Source organism: Corythoichthys intestinalis, chromosome 21 (assembly GCF_030265065.1).
Source record: "Corythoichthys intestinalis isolate RoL2023-P3 chromosome 21, ASM3026506v1, whole genome shotgun sequence".
Taxonomy (NCBI): Eukaryota; Metazoa; Chordata; class Actinopteri; order Syngnathiformes; family Syngnathidae; genus Corythoichthys; species Corythoichthys intestinalis.
In genome coordinates this window covers 18,921,964-18,942,522 of record NC_080415.1, presented here as the reverse complement: position 1 = coordinate 18,942,522, position 20,559 = coordinate 18,921,964, and the positions used below count along the sequence as shown (strand labels likewise).

The 20,559-nt window shown below is 38.3% G+C and overlaps 2 protein-coding genes across 3 annotated transcripts; one reads left to right on the top strand and one right to left on the bottom strand.

Annotated features, from left to right (window-relative positions):
• Window positions 1-59: 59 nt before the first annotated feature.
• pms2 (PMS1 homolog 2, mismatch repair system component) lies at window positions 60-7,497 on the bottom strand. Its single transcript, XM_057825859.1, has 15 exons — window positions 7,128-7,497; window positions 6,920-7,059; window positions 6,699-6,785; window positions 4,865-4,967; window positions 4,581-4,764; window positions 4,327-4,494; window positions 4,153-4,250; window positions 3,985-4,084; window positions 3,825-3,909; window positions 3,609-3,761; window positions 2,788-3,541; window positions 1,377-1,544; window positions 1,154-1,254; window positions 919-1,088; window positions 60-830 (listed from the first exon to the last, which is right to left on the bottom strand). Exons 1-15 carry the CDS (start codon window positions 7,139-7,141, stop codon window positions 687-689), a joined length of 2,469 nt encoding a protein of 822 aa, XP_057681842.1. The 5' UTR covers window positions 7,142-7,497; the 3' UTR covers window positions 60-686.
• Window positions 7,498-7,578: 81 nt separating this feature from the next.
• Window positions 7,579-19,888, top strand: eif2ak1 (eukaryotic translation initiation factor 2-alpha kinase 1). Of its 2 annotated transcripts, none has more exons than XM_057825861.1 (15): window positions 7,579-8,334; window positions 9,191-9,358; window positions 9,441-9,577; window positions 9,769-9,812; window positions 12,912-13,011; window positions 13,093-13,173; window positions 13,259-13,349; window positions 13,446-13,494; window positions 13,577-13,940; window positions 17,039-17,147; window positions 17,243-17,349; window positions 17,429-17,543; window positions 17,627-17,706; window positions 17,770-18,003; window positions 18,100-19,888. In XM_057825861.1, exons 1-15 carry the CDS (start codon window positions 8,163-8,165, stop codon window positions 18,226-18,228), a joined length of 1,980 nt encoding a protein of 659 aa, XP_057681844.1. In that variant the 5' UTR covers window positions 7,579-8,162; the 3' UTR covers window positions 18,229-19,888. The 2 variants fall into 2 exon arrangements, with proteins under 2 accessions (XP_057681844.1, XP_057681845.1); XM_057825862.1 differs by lacking the exon at window positions 7,579-8,334 and adding an exon at window positions 8,382-9,062.
• Window positions 19,889-20,559: the final 671 nt, after the last annotated feature.

Sequence of the window (20,559 nt, the reverse complement as noted above, 5' to 3'; positions counted from 1 at the left end):
GATCAAAGTATTGTCTTGAGATTTTTAGTTTATTAAGAACCCCCCCCTCCAAAAAAAAAAGACGGAATTGAAGAAACTTACATTTCAATGAACATTGACCGCATATAGTATGCATTGCAAAACTTAACATTTTTAAAACGATAAATTGGCTGGACCATATTGATAACCTATTGGGATACAAAGTATCGTGATTTATCACCGTACAGATATATTGTCACACTCCTAATTGAACGAGTAGAAGTGTGGCAACAGAAGAAGCATCAGCCTTTTTACTATTGTAATTATATTACCGGTAGATTGACTTATGACTTATCCCTGACATTTGATTCAATTTGACCATTCATCATTTGAATTTGCGTCATTAAAAAAAAAGTCCAAAGCATTTTCATTTTAATCAATCTCATTCCTATGATTTGGTGCATCTTTAATCAATATTGAATCAATAAAACCATCACAACATGACCATATCCCCGGTAAGAGAATCACAATGTAATAAAATGACGGAAAAATAAAACGTTTCGATTACAGTTTATTTGACATCATCTGCATTAGAAACTATAGTGCAATTTGATGTACAACACTTGCAAAATGTAAAAAAAATAGACAACACTCACAATGTAGGATTTCACAGGACTATATACAGCATTCATAGGATGGTCATGTGTTTTGTTTGCTTTAGCTCTTGATCAGCCTCGTGAAACCATATCCAGGTTAATCAGGTGTCGCATAGTGGGCCTCCCGTGAGGACAGTTCCACGGCTGCTCAATCTCACCCATGTGAACCACGAGCTTCTTCATCTCGCTTCTACTCAAAGCGGTTCCAATCATCACCTGGGGGAAAACACGGGAACAGATGACATATGCAAATAGGTGTCGAAGCTTGAACTCTTCCCATAAACGCCTAAAAATACGAACTCACAGATTTCCGACAAGCTCTAGAGGCGAACATTTGCCTGACACGCGAAGGCCGACACATGATCCCTGGGCTGTCAGTCAGCATGAAGATCAGTTCCTCAATGTCTGCTGGACCAAATGTCCAGTTCTTACTTGTAGGCAAAGATACCAGTTTGACTCTATCCATCACCTGAGCTACAGTGACAGAGGGTAAGAGCGGAAAAAATGTTAATTGACGAGAAATCATTTTTTAAACTTACCTTCCTCATCCACCTGAAATTCAAAGCCATTTTTTCGGAAGATATTGATGTTTTCCATAAGTATGTTCTCATTAACTGCTGTGAGGTGAAGTTTCTGAGGGCTGAAAAAGAATGTACAATAGATTAAAAATGTCTACACATCTGTGCTGGTAAACAAATGCTGCCAATGAGTGATGAATGAAAAGTGTAAGGTGCACATGCCAATCCATATTTGTGTCCTTACACAATAAGTTTTTGTCCTTGGAGCACTGTGTGCTGCTGCAGCATTTCGAAGTTATATTTCTCATCTGTGGCATGTTGGTCGATCATGAAAAGGTCCGAGTTGAGTTTGGTGATAATGAAGCCCAAATTAAACTGGCCCAAAATCTCCATCTCTTTGAACATGTCTTTGCTGTTGAGGGGAGCGAGAAACAATTCAAACAACTCATTGGAATGACATTTTGCTTCATTTCAAAGGGCATTGTGCTCAGAGGTGGGTAGTAACGCACTACATTTACCTCAGTAACTTTTTGAAAAAAATGTACTTCTTAGAGTAGTTTTGCCACACAATACTTTTTCAATTCAATTCAATTCAATTTTATTTGTATAGCCCTGGATCACAACAAGGTTGTCTCAAAGGGCTTTGCAGAGGCAATATGATACACAATCAGAAACAGCAAATGAAGCAACAAAGATGAAAAAATAAATTCAAGTCCTGGATATCCCTCATCCTTAGACCCTCCACGTCGGCAAGGAAAAACTCCAAAAACTCCAGTCTTTTTACTTTTACTTCAGAAGATTTGTGAAGAAACACTACTCTCTCTCCGCTACTTTGGACTCGTTACATTTTTCTCTTTATTGTACATATTGACTTTATTTTTCCAAGAGATGGCTTCAGTAGCTATAACAGTTTCACCAATGAGATGTCGCATCAATAAACACATGACTCCATTATACTATTCAGCAGTAACAATGTTTTTCTCCACTAGAGGGCACTCATGCTCTTTGGACAGGTAATGGGTCATACTAGTTAAGTTCATTTTGTCTACACTTAACACTTGTAGATTAGTTAATTTTTTCTTTTATCCCAATGTGTTTTAGGTTTTTTTATTTACCTGACATGTTTCAGCGACTACTTCCGCCTTCATCAGAGTGTCAGATACAACATAAACACACTGGTCAAACCACACACAACACTCCGCCAGATATTGGTCCATCAAAATCCACCCAGAAAACAAATGCAACTCGGTCCACTGTCTGACAAAGCCAAGGCAGCCCTCCCCTGCAAACACTCAAGACGCTAATTGGAGCAATCCAGCTCTGGTTTTGCGAGTGTGAATGGTAATGATTAATGAGGACCTCAATGCTCAAAAAAGATATGCTGATTAGAGTCAGATGACCCTTCTCTGGTAACGAAAGTGATTTGTATCAACTGATCCACCCTTGGTAGTTCTAGTGTCAACTTGAGTAAAATTTTTGGCTATTCTCCCCACCTCTGATTGTGCTACTCCTTCTCGTCCGGTTGCTTGGCCAACAGGAGTAGTGCAACCTACTTTCTGGCTTTGAAAGCAGTAGACATCTAATCCTTTTGAACTTGTCGGCTCAAATGCATTCGATGTCTATTGTCGTCAATAGCGGTGAAACACAATTATTACCTGATCTCTTTCTTGAGCTCCTCTTCTGCACACTGGTTTTCTCCAGGGTTGATTTTGGCCCTAAAACGTCGGTACTGAAGCTCCTCGCTGGCTTTTTGCTTCTCCTTTTGGTTTTGTAACCTCCTGATCTTCCCGGTCAATTCTTTTAATGAGAAGTTGAGCGGCACCGTCCTCTTTTGTACATTAACTGGAGCATCTACTGCACAGGCAAGATTTTCCTTCCTGGCTCTTTTCAGATCTGGACTCACAGAACCACACTCACTGTAGGCGGTTGGTTGATTTTGCAAGTCTGACTTCTGGAATTTTTCCGTGAATTTTGCTTTTGTTTGTGTCAAGTCTTCCGTGTTTGTTCTGGGTTCTTCAGTATCAAAAGTAGTTGAGTATGGGCCAGAATTCTGAATGTTCGGTGAAGAACCGATGTCACAGCTGGACAGATGAATGTCTTTGGAGCCAAACCTGAACCCATCTAGCGTTGACGTACCTACTGAGCCGCCCGCGTGGTGAGATTTTGCACCTGGATGGCGGGCAGCGGTTTTTCCAGTGTTTGCGAAGAAAGACTTGAGGGTTTTCTGTGCAGAGTTGTTACTGGTGGGTTTTGACGTGTTGGATTTGACACCCGAATTGAAGTTGCTGTGATTTGAAAAAGCAGCTTTTAGACCAGCCAGATTCAAGGATGACTTTGTCTTCTCCCGCAGTGGTTCTGCATAATCCCCCGATTCTAGAGTGTTCTCCTCAGATTGTTTGGATGCAGTAGCTGGAAAATAAAGTCACAGATCATTATAAATTCTATTTTTTTTTTCCTGAATAAAATGTCATCTTACTGTTGCTGGGGATGAGACTATTGTTTAGACTGATTTTATTGACGCCAGCTTCAAACATGCTGATGAGACAAGACTTTAGAATCGCCAGTAAGAGCTTCTCTTCCTGAAGCAAAATCTGACGCTTGTCTGGGGTAACGTTTACGTCCACGCACTCTGGGGGAAAAAAATACGGTTAAAAGCTTTTACTTATTTTGTACTACAATGTGGCAGTCTTACCTGAGGCGACTTCTATGTTCAAGGCAACAAACGGATACTGATGTCTATTGTACATGTGATAGACCTCATTTACAAGTTTAAACACCTGCAAAGAAGAAATAAACCAAATTCAGGTTGAAAATAAAAGCCACTGTTTCTCCCCAAAAATGAGAGCACACACCTTTTGGGGATCACACGGTCGCTTATTTATAAAAAAGAATTGTCTATCAGTGGCACTTCTTCCCACACCATGGTCTGCTTGTGACACGAACCCTGAAATGCTGGCCCAAATTATGTTAGTCAATATCAAGAAACACAGTTTTTACCGCAATGCAACATCGTTGCCCACCTAAAGAGTTTCTCCGGGAGTTTCGCATTCACAAGTCCATATTCTTCCAAAATCTTCTCATCAGGAGCCACATGCTGAAAGAGTAAAAGGCTCTGTAGCTGTAAAAACCAGCAAAGAAAGTTCAACGAGTCAAACTTGGCAGAAAAATTAGCCTTTTGCAAACACTTTTCCGACCTGTTTGGGTCCAAATACAGCTGCTATGTTGTCTCGCATATTCTGGCTGCCACTTGTGCTAACAATAGTGTTACGCTTCCCTTGTCCATTTTGGTTGGAGCAGGTAATGCGCACTCCTGTGGCGATGATGCAGTAGGACTGTAAAACATGCACCATTTTGGTGAACTCCTGAAAGATAAACGGCAAATGATTAGTTAGTGATTAGTCTACATCGGTGCAAAAACTGAGTTAAATAAAGCAAATATTTAACTAGCCTTTTTAATATTACGCTGGAACTCCTTATGTCTGACAGGCAGCGTTAGGAATAGCTGCTGCAGGCTGACCGTGGTGCCTTGTTGCCGTGGGTGAGGTTGCCGCTCAACCAAATGGCCTTTGTGGTCAAAGACCAGCTTGGTCCCCACTGAGCTGGACTGGTGGCATGTCACCACAATAAGGTCACTGTTATGAGAAAGACAATACGACCACAAGGTGACGGACTCTGAAAAAGATCCAGAAAACACTTGGCAAATTTTACATTGAGACTACTGTGATGATTCACCTCAAAGCGCACAAAGAGCTGAGTGCTTCACCTCTGAAGCCAAAGGTCTCCACATGAGTGAGATCGGCAAAATCCCTCAGCTTTGAAGTATGATGTTTTAATGCTGCGGGACAGATGAGATGATACAGTGGTATGAAAAAGTCACTTTATCAAAAAGTATCTCAACTTTTTGGAATTTGTCACATTTCTGCATAAAATGATCAACATCAAATGTTATCTGATCTTTGTCAAAATCTCGCAGATAAAAATACAGTGTCTGCTTCAACTAAAACCAGCTAAACATTCATAGGTTTTCATATTTTAATGAGGATAGAATGCAACCAATGACAGAAGGGGGAAAAATAAGTAAGTGAATCATCTGCCTAAGGAGACTTAAAGAGCAATTGAAACCAATTTTTACCAAACATTTTAAGTCAGGTGTGTGCCCAATCACTTATGAGTGGTTTAAAACTGCCCTGCCCACTATAAAACATACACCTGGTAAGGAATGTCTTGATGAGAAACGGTGTCTGATGTGCATCATGGCTCGGTCAAAAGAGCTGTCTGAAGACTTGCGATCAAGGTTTTTTGATTTGTATAAAGCTGGGAAAGGATACAAAACCATCTCTAAAAATCTGGATGTTCATCAACTGACAATCAGAGAAGCTGTCTACACATTGAGAGAGTTTGGCACGGTTGCTTCTTTCTCAAGGAGTGGCCGTCCACCAAAGATGACGCCAAGAGTTCAGTGCAGGATACTCAGAGAGGTAAAAAAGAACCCTAGAGTGTCTGCTAAACACTTACAGAAATCACTGGCACAGTCCAATTTCTCTGTGCACACATCAACTATATGTAAAACTATGGCCAAATATGGTGCAAATAGCAGGACTCCTTGGAGGAAGCCACTGCTGTCTAAAAAAAAAACATTGTTGCTCGTTTAATATTCACAAAAAGGCACTTGGGCGCTCCACACAGGTTTGGGCAAAATATTTTGTGGACTGACGAAACCAAAGTTGAATTGTTTGAGAGTAACACACAACGTCATGTGTGGAGGAAAAATGGGACAGCTCACCAACATCAACACCTCATCCCTACCATGAAGCATGGTGGAGGGAGCATCATGATTTGGAGCTGTTTTGCTTCCGCAGGGTCTGGACAACTTGCAATAATTAATGGAAGAACGAATTCAAAATTTTATCAGGCTGTTTTGCAGGAAAACCTTAGGCTGCCTGTCAGACACACAGTTGAAGCTAAAAAGAGGTTGGATGCTACAACACGACAATGCTCCAAAACATAGAGTAAATTTAATGTAAACTTCAGAATGGTTTCAGAAGAACAAAATACACATTCTGGAGTTGCCAAGTCAAAGTCCAGACTTAATCCCCATTGAAATGCTGTGGCATGACCTAAAGACAGCATTTCATGCCTGGCATCCCAGGAATCTGACTGAACTACAGCAGTTTTGTAGAGAAGAATGGGCCAAGATTAGTCCTGATCGATGTGCCAGGTTGATCTGCAGGTACAGGAAGCATCTGTTGAAGTTATTGCTGCCAAAGGAGGGGAGGGGGCACAAAATATTAAATGTGATGGTCCACTTACTTATTTTCCCCCCTTCTGTCATTGTTTGCATACTATCCTCATTAAAATATGAAAACCTATAAATGTTTGGGTGGTTTTAGTTATAGCAGACACTGTTTTTTCATCTGTTTGATTTTGACAAAGATCAGATCGCATTTGATGGTGATTTTATGCAGAAATGTAAGAAATTCCAAAAGGTTCATATACTTTTTCATACCACTGAAGATGTTAAACATATTAACAATTATAATGGACAGATAAACTCTGAGGAACGTACTCAACCCTTCGAAGTTGGCCTCCTCGACACCTTTTCCGTTATCGGATACCTCCACTAGTTCTATTCCATGCTCCTTAAGCTTGACATCTGGAACATGAAGTACAGAACCACCAAAGATTGACACCATTTCCATTTGTAGGGAACACATAGCAATATAGCATGACATAACAGTTGCATAAAAATGTAATGTTTATGTAATTTTGTTTTTATCCTTTCCTTACCAATGTTGGTGGCCCCAGCATCAATGCTGTTTTCCACCAGTTCTTTTACTGCAGTTGCCAAGGTAAGCACCACCTGCCCTGAGCAGATTTGATGCACCGAGTGCTTGTCAATGGCCCTGATAGCTCCAGCGGGTTCAGTGCTAATAAGGCAAAACAGCGGGTATGCACAATTAAAATTCCTCTTTTTCAAATTCAGGAATCAACATACCAAGTGTCGGTCATCTTCTTGGAAACGCTACAGGAATTAGCCACGATGGCGTCCAGAAGTTTCAATGCCAACTATAAAAGTAATTGTATCTAAAATATGGGGCGAAATTATTTTCCCATTGTTTCTCTTTTACTCGGATTTCAATGATAAAACAGAAGAACTAAAGTTAGCCATGAAGTTGTAAACAAAAAGTCAGCTCTCAAAACGTGCCGCGCAAGTGAAGCGAGAATGTTCCAAAGAGTCACTACTGCGTAAAGAGTGTGCAAGTTGCCCGAATAATAATAAAAATAATAAAAACACAGCGATCAAGATACAAACAAATAATTACTATACACATTAGCAATATAAAAAGGATAAATATCTCATTACAACACTTAATAAACGACTGCAACATTTAATCAATTAATGCACTACAGTACTGTACTTTCAAACCTCGCAGGCTTGACGGACAATTTCAAAGTGTCACAACTGCGTATATGTTTCACAACAAACAAAGCACAGGCAACGAATGAACAAAAATATCAATTAAAATTTATTTGATTTGAAACTTGTTCAAAGTATTGGGGGGAGGGGGACTTTTGGAGGAATTCAATCCAAATGTTTACAATTCAACCATCATGAAACGTTTCATCACCGAACGCAATGCTTGCTGAATGCGGTTTGAGGGCGCACGTACGAGTAATATATTTTTGCTGAACGAAAAAAAAACCGTTTTGTCCTGTGTGGCTATTTATTTTATTTAAAAAATAGCTAAAAATGCTTTATTGATAATTATTTAAAATAATTTACTTGTTAAACCTTTAATGTTTGTATTAACGACCAATGATATTTTTTCAACAACGACTATATTGAAAGACGGTCTCTTGCTAGATATCCGTGGAAAGATGGCCGACAGCGAGGCTTGCAACTCATGAGAATGCGATTTGTCCGTTTACGGAAACAAGTAACCAAGTTTGTTTTAGAGAATAGAACAAATGTTGAGAGCCTTTGCTCACCTCAATTCTGGTTTTACTTGATTTATTGTGGCTGATTAACATGTATGGTTTAACGTCCACCAACAGACTATTGCTATCTGATGAATGTTCTAGTAGTAGCAGTAATAAGCTTCTACTTCCCCGAAGCTGTCTGCTTAAAGCCGTTAGTAATCATGAATGCAGTAACCTGCCAAGTCTTGCCACCGAAGAGGACGATGAAGTACACTTTGACAGTAAGCAGCTTTACTTCTTATTAGTTTGTCTTATGTAACGATTCCACACGTAAAGTTAAGAGCAGGTGACCATTGGTCAGCTCAAAAGTCTTGGGGACAATTCTGTTACTCCTTACAAGTAGAGTTAAACACAGTGCAGGTGAGAAGTAAAATATATATATATATATATATTTACTGTGTACTGTGTATTTACTACTTGTGTTCAGGTAGCTCGACTAAAGTATTTCTGATTTTTTAAATTCCCTATACAGTACTTGTAAGCACGTCTGTACTTTTAACTACTTTGTTTATGTTGGGGGGGGTTTTCAACCTATGCAGATAATCTTTATTTAATGATTGACATCTTAAGCATTTGTAAGACAGAATGTGAGCCAACTAGCAGTATTTAGGGGGCTTGTTTACCTTTTTCTTACCGCCAAGACAAGGATCAAGATAAGCTTGAATGGGATAAAAGAGTATGGAACATTTAGACTTTCAAGATCCTTCTGTTTCAATATTATCTCATCTCGTGCTGCCTTTAGTACTTCATGTAGGTGGAGGTCTAGTGGCCACTGGCCCCTCAAGATAAGCACGAATGTCGTGTACGCCCCTTTATGTATAAACTAGATGAGCATATTTGCCCTAAAATTGAACAGGATTGTATCAATGCTGCTCTGGGTGTTGTTGTGGAAACATGGACCGAAAAGAAAAAAATATTGTTGAAATTATAGCAAAAGTAATCGAAGAAGGTAAGATCATTCTAGCTTTGATAGAACGTCTGTTCACTGTGTGGCGTCGAATTGAATGTGCGGCACTCGGTATTGCGTATCCCATGTTGGGCAGCTGTGCGTTCTTATATGTTTCTCTGTATCTCCAGCTTCTGACACTGACAACCACAATGAAGTGCTTATGGCGGGTAGACGCTACCCGTCTGTTCAAGAGTTTGCCTCAGCAATCCCCAACCACCTCCTCCTGGGATCTCTACTGGAGCATCTGTGCTTTGTTTATGAGAGTAACCCAGCACGCTCTCGAATGCTATTTAAAGGTACAGACTACAATGTTACAATGATTTCAATCTCAATTACACTACTACTCAAATGTTTCGCTTTTACTTATTTGTCCGTCAGTTATTGGCCAGCGCTTAGCTTCGATGAATCTTCTCTCACCTCTGGCCATAAGTGACGAGTTCAGCACAGTCAGACTTCAACACAACCGGGCCTTTACAGAGCTGCTACACGCTGCCAGCTCCTCACTGTATCCACAGGTAATATAAGTCATAGACGATGTGCATGTATGACAATGTCATACTAAGATGGTTCACCTAATTATTAGGGTCTTACAGTTGAGCATCTTTTATGGCTATACTGGGGTCAGTTTCATACATTAACTTCTAGTTTTCTTGTTGTGCCCTTTATTTATGGTTTGAATATTGTGTGTTCTCTTCTCATTCCACAGGAACAGCAGCAGCTGAACATAAATGCACACAATCCTGCTGTAAGGTAAAAATTTACTTGTAGAATTATAGTATCTCGAAGTACAGTGGTACCTCGACATATGATCGCTTCGACACACAATCTTTTCGACAGCCGACGTAAAATTTGAATCGCCAATTGTTTCTAAATCCGATGAGCATGCTCAAAATACGACGATTTATGACAGCGCTGCAGTTTCTTTGTTTTCCCGCAAGACGGACGCATGGCGGATATTCTTGGAGAGAAATCAACACGGGTCCCAAGAAGGTTAGTGCAGGTGGTGAAAAAGGTTATGCTTACCGATGAAATGAAGATGGAAATTATATAAAAATTTGAGCGTGGTGTGCACATCCGTTAACTGGCTCGACAATACGGCAGTAGTATGTCTATGATCTCAATGCTCCTCCTCCGACCTCCGTTGGCCAGTATTTATATGTTAAGGTGACAATAGCGTACCAAGAATGCTATTTTTGACTTCACCATTGTAAACCGGAAGGGGGTCAACATAGAAGCGTGCTCGCATACAACCCATGCTAGTACTGCTTGTTTTCTGCTGGTAATCTTTCAAAAAAGAACATTCCGATTGAACACTGCTGCTATGGAACTTGTAGAGACGACTCTAGACATTATAAATGTCCACATTTGAAGGATGTTTTCTTCATACGTTTTACGAAGCCAAAAACTCAAGGGAAAAAAATGTGACCAATGGATTAACCTGTGCGCCAGTTTAACGCCAGCAAGGTGAAGCCATTCACCTTCATATGCAGTAAGCATTTTGTTGGGGGCCATGGTCCTACAGATGACAATCCTGAGCCATTGCTTGTCCCGAAGAGGTAAGCCATTTTGATATTTTTACTTATTTTTTAGCACAGCGTTTTGCCGTGCTGCTTCTCTCTGACGGTGAATGACCTGAAAAAAAATATATGGCGGAAAACACTCAGGTGACTTGAGGTTCCGCTGTGAGACCCCCAATTTGGCCAAATTTCAAAATTGTCTTATATGCATGTTTGATAAATCATTGGAAAAGTTATAATCTCAATTTTTTGGGGGGAAGAACAATTTTGAACAAGAGGGCATTTAATTAAAAAAATTTTTTTTTAAACAGCAAATCCCTAACTGGAGGTGAGAGCATGATTAAAGACGCCATGATTTTCACGAGATATTATTGCGTACTTACCTCTTTTCGATCCAAAAACTCCATGTAGCATATATCACAGAGTGTCATTCACAGCTGGATTTTTGGGGGATTTTATGGGTGAAACATGGTAATATAACAAGGGTCGCGATGCCGAAATCTCAGACATCAAGGAGTGGTCGAGATTTTCATTTTCATATATTTACCCTTTTAAACGTTTTTTTCAATTTTTCTTTGTCTAGGTCGATTATTTATCATCTAAAATATTGAGGAAAATGTGACAGAAACGAAAAAAATACAAATAAGCGATAGTTATGAGGTAGATATCCGTGACTTTTTTACAGACGCTAATTTTTTCATTGTGACGTAATTTGTTTAAAAGTTTAAAATATGCTAGCGAAAAAATTTTTATAGTCTTTTTTTTTTTTTTTAAACTAAATATATGACATCAATTAATGATTCTAAGCTAAAAATGACAGCCATTTCAAATAATAAATACGATTACTTCTTTTTATGGCTAGGTTGAAACAAAAGCGGTTGCGCGACGTCTGTAAACGGGGGTTTCCAGGGTAAAACGGACAAATCAAAAAAAGTTTGAGGATCTTTACCGGTGAATTTGGCACCAGGGACATCATTTTCGGACAGAATTGGTAGGTTTAGCTCAGTAAACATCTCGATCGTACACTATTTACATGCATCTAGCATTAGGGACAAACGTGAGTTTGACCCCTCCTAGCAACAGTTGCTAACATCATGAATATTAATAACCGAAGGTGATGTGTTATGTGCGGTACGCTATTGTTATTGTGGTAACATCGCCAAAGAAATCCCTATCTTCGTCAGGTTTATATATTTCCGAAGTTGTGCAACACAATGTCCGCCTAATGTCCGCAGCAGTTGACGCCAACAACAACAGAAGATTAAAAGAGAAAGTAAAATCTCTACCGCACCCTTCCTACTGTCATGTCAGCCACGTGGTACATTCAGGTACAGCACGCAAAGCACATTCGCCACATTTGAACCCAATTCGTTACATTATTACTAGGGCTGTCAAACGATTAAAATTTTTTATCGAGTTAATTACAGCTTAAAAATTAATTAATCGTAATTAATCGCAATTCAAACCATCTATAAAATATGCCATATTTTTCTGTAAATTATTGTTGGAATGAAAAAATAAGACACAAGTCGGATATATACATTCAACATACAGTACATAAGTACTGTATTTGTTTATTATAACAATAAATCAACAAGATGGCATTAACATTACTAACATTCTCTTAAAGCGATCCATGGATAGAAAAACTTGTAGTTCTTAAAAGATAAATGTTAGTACAAGTTATAGAAATGTTATATTAAAACCCCTCTTAATGTTTTCGTTTTATTAAAATTTGTAAAATTTTCAATCAAAAATAAACTAGTAGCTCGGCATTGTTGATGTCATTACACCATGCTCACTCCCCAAACCCATAAAATCATTTGGACCCAAGTGCCAGCAGAGGGCGCCAAACAACAAAAAACAAGTAACAAGTAACAAGCCGACATAACACTGCTGACATTTTAATCTGAGCGCGGCATGTGCGTTAATTGCGTCAAATATTTTAACGTGATTAATTTTAAAAAAATAATTACCGCCCGTTAACGCGATACTTTTGACACCCCTAATTATTACAGGAATTATTAGTACTATGATATTATTATCCCGATTTTGCTATGTATAATTGCTATTTTTAATAGGACTAGCAGTATTTATTAAGGATTTAGTGTAGGTTTTCGGGCTGTGGAACGAATTAATGGAATTTTAATGTATTCTTATGGGACATACGACCATTTCGACTTACAAACAAGGTCCTGGAACGAATTAACTTCGTATGTAGAGGTACCACTGTATGCTGAAATGGAATGGAAGTCTATCACCGTCAGTGGTGCCCAGTACATTACAAATGATCACCTGAGAAGTTCTAAGTCACTATTTTTCCCATCTACAGGCTGAAAGAAGGACTCTTTCAAGCGCAAACGTCACGTTACCTGAGCGAGTTTGAAGAAATTGGGAGAATTGGGAAAGGATCATATGGAAATGTTTATAAGGTACATTGTTTATTTGTTATTTTGATTATTGAGGGGAAACAGGAATATAATCACCAAACTTATATTACTTGTGACATCAAGGTGGTGAACAAACTAGATGGGCAGCGTTACGCTGTGAAAAAGATTCTCATTAAAAAAGTGTCAAAGGATGATTGCATGAAGGTAAGTAGTCAGCATAACTGAGTTGAGTTTCACATCTAGATTTTAGCTCATAACTGAGATGTTCCGGTTGATGCTTATGAAATAGGTCCTCAGGGAAGTGAAAGTGCTGTCCAGCTTGCAGCATGTCAATGTCGTCGGATATCACACTGCATGGATGGAGCATGTGCAGCCCACATGTGAGTGCTCTCCTGCAAATCTTTTTGTTCTTATCTTAATCATAATGCGGTTGCAACACCAGGACAAAGCAGTAATGGCAAAATGTCTCATTGCAGATGCTGACTCTCTCCTGCCTGAACTGGCTTCACCTCCACAAGAAGACATGTAAAATGACTCTTAAACATTCACGCTCAATCTCTGATTAGCGAGGAATCCCAGTCTAACATGTACTATTCTTTTGTCGCAGATCTGATGAGGACTCTGATGACAGTAGCTCAAGTTTCTCTGTAGTTTTCCAAAGCCTTAGCCAGCCACATGCGGATACTCAGAATGGCGACCCACGTGCCAAACCCCCGCTGACACAAGAGAAGGGTCAGGGTGTGTGTCCAAAAATGATGCGACGAATCCCTGAGAACTATGTACCCTGCGTGTTTCTGGGACAGAGAGGGTCCATTCAAACGGCCAAATGTCCCGCTGTTGGTTGGGAGACTTCGGGACAGCTTGTGGAGGAGTCCAGCAGGAACAACATTGAGCTCAATAACAACAACCCCTCTTGTGTTGAAAAGAAGTGTGAGCAGTACAATAAACACAAAACAAGACCCTCTAAAGAGGTAGGTGCTTAAATATATTCACTGTGTGTCCTGTGCATGTAGTACAATTAATCCTCACTTTTCTCTTTCATTATGTTGACTGAAGTACTTACGGTACCTATTTTCTCTATCTAACGCCACAAGATGGCACTAAATCTACGGCCGAATGTAAAATACTGTAATTGGTAATAAGGAAGTACTGAGGCGTGCTAAAATATGAGACGCTCATTTCAAGTGGAGAAAAAGTGTCAATTCCACATAGAAAAATCTTTCCTCTGAGGAGAGCATTTCCTGATTCCGCAGCTTGAAGGATGATTTTCCAAGTGCATTATAATTAAAAAAAAAAAAAAAAAAACTAAAACTAAAATGACAATCTACATTGATGCAATAATGATGTTAGAATTCTCTTATGAAATTATTTACAATACTGTAAAATACTGTGGTTATAAATGATCAATAATGTCTTTGTCACTCTTGAGCAGACTTATTTATATAAAATGCAAATGATTTAATCAAAAAATGTGTTTAGAGAAGAGGGATATTGAAGGAAATATTTAAACAAAATGCAAGCTATCCACTTTACCCTGGATATTGTAAACATAGGCTTACTGCATGTATCAAAAAAACTTAAAAAGAGCAGAAATTTGCAAGTAAATTAAACAAATACAGCATTCAAAAAAGCAATTTTCTTGTAAAACCAATGCCATTTGTTTCCATAAAGAGCAGGGCCGGTGGCTGGCTCTATACCCCAATATATAGCGAACAGGTGAAACTACAAGGGAAATGCAATAAGCTGCACCTCGCCCTGTATTCCACGACCTGTTTTGATTTCTGTTTTCCTTGATGAGAAACATATTACAATTTTTTTTGTATGCTTGACAAGATCAAGAGAGACCTAAAGTGAGATACGGCTTGAGATAAAAGTGTTGTGAATTTTAGGTGTAGTCACAGAACAAATCAAACTCTTATCTCAAGTCATTACTGTAAATTGAATTGACTGGACACAAGCTTAGTATGTCACGCAAGTGCCAAGTTTAGCCTGGGTGTTAGCGAATGAGTCTTAACATGCATACATCCACTACGTTCTTTTTTTTTTTTTTTTTTTTTTTTTTAAATAAAAATCATGTTTAAGGCATTTATTTTGAAGACTAAGTGTAATACCGGAGATCAAATATATTCATCATGGTAGGGGTCAGTCCCCTAAAAAGGCAGAGGTTTACTGTGGTTACAAAATCATTGTACAATCTACACCTTACAACAAAATGCAGTCATCAGTTGTCCGTCTCAAATCTCCAGCTTGTTGAAAATGCAGGTGCGTAGAGTTCCAGTGGCAGCCATTGCAATTGCAAGTCCATCTCAAAAGGATTTTGTGTAAATCTTTCAATGGTCTTGCCTAGCCTTACTTACTTGAGCTAATTTACTTTTAAACTCCTGCCAGCTGCTTCTGGATCTAAACGGACAGTTACACGGACACAACATTTACTATTGGCTGCTCTTAAAAATTGGATGATTTGATAAATATTTTATTAATCCCCCGGGGCAATATTGCAGCTGTAGTTGCTTGGGGAATACTCAACTCTACTTAAAACCTGCTGACTTTATTTGTTCTTTCATTGTTTTTAGTTGTTGTAATATTGTGTAATGCACACTATTTTGTTTGAACTGTTGTTTTGTATTTTTAAACTGTTTATGAATTAAGTTATTTAGGGCTGCAGCTATCGATTATTTTAGTAGTCGATTAATCGATGAACTATTTCGAATAATTGAGTAATCGGATAAGGAACATAAAAAATTAAAATGCCTGAGCTGAGCCTCAAACGATATAAAAAAATGAATAAATGAGGATCTAAGTGCAACAAAAGAACAATTGGTTTACTTCCATAGCAGAAATCTGTGAGCTTAAATGCTATAAAATTCTTTTTTTTAACTACAATGCTCTTAACAAATGGCTCAAACACATATTCCCACAAAAAAAAAACGGCAAAATATACCTATAACCTAAATTAGGAATGCATTAAAAACACATTTACTCAAACAAAAACTTAGCTTATGTTGGTCTTAACAGGGAGCTGCTGGATTCAGCCATGTGAAATCAGTAATATCATTTTCACTGTTGCCACTAGAGGGCAGTGTTATCCACCCAAATCAATAAAACTAAAACTAATCTTTTTTCTAATCAGTGTTGTTTTCATCAACGACGACGATAACGAAAATATTTCGTGGACGAACACTTTTTTCATGACGATGACGAGACGATAACAAGCTAAAAACATGTTTTGGGAAACTAAAACATAATAAGACGAATGCCAGTTTTTGTCTAACAAGACGAGAACTAGACGAAAATACGCAATAGTTTCCGTCACATACTCGCAATGTGTGACATTTAATGTGTAGCTAGCCTGCCTCGTTGCAGTGTCTGGTTGTGTCACTCGTGACGTGTTGTCCCACTCCCCCCCTCCCCACTCACCATTGTGTCGTCTTCAGTTTCCATGCAGGCTTGCATACACGCTAAAATTTGTTTTCTTGGCCAAAGGGAATATGCAATGTTGCTCTAGCCTTTAAAGGTGTGTACTGAGTGATCATCACACAATACATATAACTCGTAGCGTTAGCATAGCATTCGCATTAGGCTAATGCTAACGGCGCGCGTCCTCTTAAACTCTCGAACAACTTTTTTTACTTACAGTTCGTGGCGTCCAGGTGGGTATAATTAATTGAAAATAATATACTGTTTTCCTACTGATTGCGTATCATCACCAAGTTGGCGTTGTCCTGGTAGATCAACGCTACAATATGTGCTAGTTTGTCAATGTTCATTCGAAATAGTTGGAAACCTTTATTTTTGGAGTAATTAAAAAAAAAAAAATTATAGACGAAAACATTTTTACTAAACGTCGACTAAAACTAGACGAAATTAGTCTTGAGTTTTCGTCAACAAAAACTAGACGAAGACAAACACAGTTTGAGATGAAAATATGACTGAAACTAGTAAGTATTGTCGACCAAAAGACTTAGACTAAGACAAATATTAAAAGGGCTGCCAAAACAACACTGTTTCTTAACGAATTAATCGACTAATCGTTGCAGCACTAAATTTGTATTATGGTGTGTTGGTGCAGGTCCACCTTCACCTGATGCTCTACATCCAGATGCAGTTATGTGAACGTTCACTCAAAGACTGGATGACCGAAAGGAATTCCAAACCCAAAGAGGAGCAAACCCTAAGATGTATTAACCTGGCATCAGTTACCTACATTAAATAATATATGTCTTGCATTTATTAAAGTAAAATCATTACATTTAACCTCTAATCTTTTTCATAGGTCCTTATGGATGTGTGAATGCTGAGCATACATTCAGTCTGCTAAGAAAGATACTTGAAGGGGTTGAGTACATTCACTCGCGGGGAATCATTCACAGAGACCTTAAGGTAAGGTGATTTAATGGAATTTGTGCACACACCTCAAAAAGTAGCACTTAAGCTGACGTGTGTTCCTATTTCTTCAAAGCCAAGAAACATTTTCCTCAACGGTCATGACTGTCATGTTCGTATTGGGGACTTTGGTTTGGCCTGCAGTGGTCTCATACTAGATAGTCATGAAAGCAACATTTCCCACATTGACGGTAATATTTCATTGCTGGCAACTTTTTAACACCTGAATGGCCGGTTTCCTAATTTAATTTCGTGTTTCACATCCACTTTTCAGATTCCCCACACACTACCGGTGTCGGCACATTTGTTTATGCTTCACCAGAACAACTAAAAAGCTCACATTATGATTCGAAGGTACTGCGTTAAGAAATCTCAATAAAAATGCTTTTATATGCTGAACTTTTTTTCTTCTTCCAGTCGGACATGTACAGCATTGGGATGCTCGCTCTTGAGCTGTTCCAGCCCTTTGGAACAGAGATGGAGCGAGTCCGGACGCTCAGTGACCTGAGACAGGGCAAAATACCGGAATCCTTTAGCAACAGATGGCCTGTCCTTGCCAATTACATCTTGAAGTTGACGAACATGGAGCCCAGTATACGGCCAACAGCCAGTGAGCTTCTGCAGAGTGAACTTTTCTGCAATAAAGATGTGGTATGTGTGGATGTAGAGAAAGTTTTCATGTACTAAAATTTTTTTAATTATTCAATGCGCGTTATATATATTATAATATATTATTTCCTTCATTAGGTAATCTATGGTTTGCAGAAAAAGGTTGAAGAACAAGAAGAAGAAATCCTTCATCTGAGGAAACAAATACAGCGGCTCCAAAGTTCACACAGCACTTTTCAAAATTGTCCGAGTTGGGAAAACACTTGACACCTTAAAGGTTCACTTCAGCTGTGTTTACAATGCAGGCTGAAGCGACCCAATTGTGGTTTGTCTTGCACACTTGTATGTAGATTATTTATTTATCGTTAGAAAGTAATTTAGAAAAATGTTAACATATTGAACTTTTGTTTTATGGTGTTGGACAATGTGTTCTGCCCAAATGTAGACAGTTTTAAAAGTAAATGTGTAGCAGATGTTCAAATTTTGTGCATTTGACTTCATTTTTGTCTGTATAGGGCGGAAAACACAGACAAGACTGAAAAAGCAGTTTCTGCTCTTGCACCCCTCTTTAAAAGAAACTGCTGTATTTTAAGATAAAACAACTGTTGCATTTGATAGAACAATATGTCTATATGCTGCCATAGCAGATTCATGGCACATGAAGCCCCCGAACTATTTTTAATTTGTCCGTTTTACTCTGAAAACCACCGTCTACAGACGTTGCGCAACCGCTTTTGTTTCAACCCAGCCATAAAACGAAGGTAATTAATTATATTTATTATTCAAAATGTCTGTCGTTTTTAGCTTAGAATCATTCATTGATGTCTCATATTTCGGTTTTTTAAAAAAACACTTAAAAAAATTATTCACTCACATATTTTAAACTTTTAAACAAATTATGTCACAATGAAAAGAATGGCGTCTGTAAAAAAGTCACGGATATCTACCTCAGAACTATCGCATGATTGTATTTTTTTTTGTTACTGTCGCATTTTCTCCGATATGTTAGATGATAAATTATTGATCCAAACAGAAAAAAGTTGGAAAAAAAAAACGTTTAAAAGGGTAAATATATGAAAAATAAAATCTCGACCACTCCTTGATGTCTGCGATTTCTGCGTCGCGACCCTTGTTATATTACCATGTTTCACCCATAAAATCCCCCAAAAATCCAGTTGTGGCCATTCACAGCTGTGTCTTGACACTCAGTGATACATGCTACATGGAGTTTTTGGATCAAAACAAAGTAAGTAAGCGATAATATCTCGTTAAAGTCATGGCGTCTGTAATTCTGTTCTCACGTGCTCTCACCTCCAGATAAGGTTTTGCTAATAAAAAAATAAAATATATAAATAAATAAATGCCCTCCTGCTCAAAATTTTTCTTCCCCCAGAAAAATTGAGATTTTAAGCTTTCCAATGATGTATCACACATGCATATCGGACAATTTTGAAATTCTGCTAAATTGGGGTTCTCAGAGCGGAACTTCAAGTCACCTGAGTGTTTTCCGCCATAGGCTTATTTCTCTCCATAACATTGCTTATGCATGCACAAATACAAAATTTATCTAAATATGGCGGAAAACACAGACAAGACTGAAAAAGCAGTTTCTGCTCTCGCACTCGTCTTTAAAAGAAACTGCTGTATTTTTAGCCAAAACAACTGTTGTGTTTATTAGAACAATATGTCTATATGCTGCCATAGCAGATTCATGGCGCATTAAGCCCCCGAACTATTTTTAATATGTCCGTTTTACCCTGGAAACCCCCGTTTACGGACGTCGTGCAACCGCTGTTGTTTCAACCTAGCCATAAGAAGAGGGTAAGTAATTGTATTTATCATTCGAAATGTGTGTCATTGTTAGCTTAGAATCATTAATTGATGTCTAATATTAAGTTTAAGAAAAAAAAAAGACTTCAGAAAATTATTCACTCGCATAATTTAAACTTTTAAACAAATTACGTCACAATGCAAAAATTGTCATCTGTTAAAAAAGTCTCGGATATCTACCTTATAACTATCGCTTAATTGTATTTTTTTTTTTTTTTCGTTAGTCGCATTTTCCCCCAATATTTTGAATGATAAATAATCGATCCAGTCAAAGAAAAATTGAGAAAAAAAAAAGTTTAAAAGGGTAAATATATGAAAAACTAAATCTCAACCACTCCTTGATGTCTGCGATTTCTGCATCGCGACCCTTGTTATATGACCATGTTTCACACATAAAATCCTCCAAAAATCCAGCTGTGGCCATTCATAGCTGTGTCTTGACACTCGGTGATACATGCTACATGGAGTTTTTGGATCAAAACAAGGTAAGTACGCGATAATATCTCGTTAAAATCATGGCGTCTTTAATTCTGCTCTTGCATGCGCTCACCTCCAGTTAGGATTTTGCTGTTTACATTTTTTTTTTTTTTTTAATTGCCCTCCTGTTCAAAATTTTTCTTCCTCCAGAAAATTGTGATTTTATGCTTTCCAATGATGTATCACATATGCATATCAGACAATTTTGAAATTTGGCCAAATTGGGGGTCTCAGAGCAGAACTTCAAGTCAAGTGTTTTCTGCCAAATATATATAATTACATTTTCATAAA

Coding starts and splice junctions, on each gene's coding strand:
- pms2 (XM_057825859.1), bottom strand. Junction 4,968..6,698: donor GGCCAACTTCGAAGGGTTGA/GTACGTTCCTCA, acceptor TCTGTCCCGCAG/CATTAAAACATCATACTTCA. Junction 3,910..3,984: donor GACCGTGTGATCCCCAAAAG/GTGTGTGCTCTC, acceptor TCTTCTTTGCAG/GTGTTTAAACTTGTAAATGA.
- eif2ak1 (XM_057825861.1), top strand. CDS start 8,163: ATGTATGGTTTAACGTCCACCAACAGACTATTGCTATCTGATGAATGT. Junction 13,941..17,038: donor AAACAAGACCCTCTAAAGAG/GTAGGTGCTTAA, acceptor GTGTTGGTGCAG/GTCCACCTTCACCTGATGCT. Junction 17,350..17,428: donor TCATTCACAGAGACCTTAAG/GTAAGGTGATTT, acceptor ATTTCTTCAAAG/CCAAGAAACATTTTCCTCAA.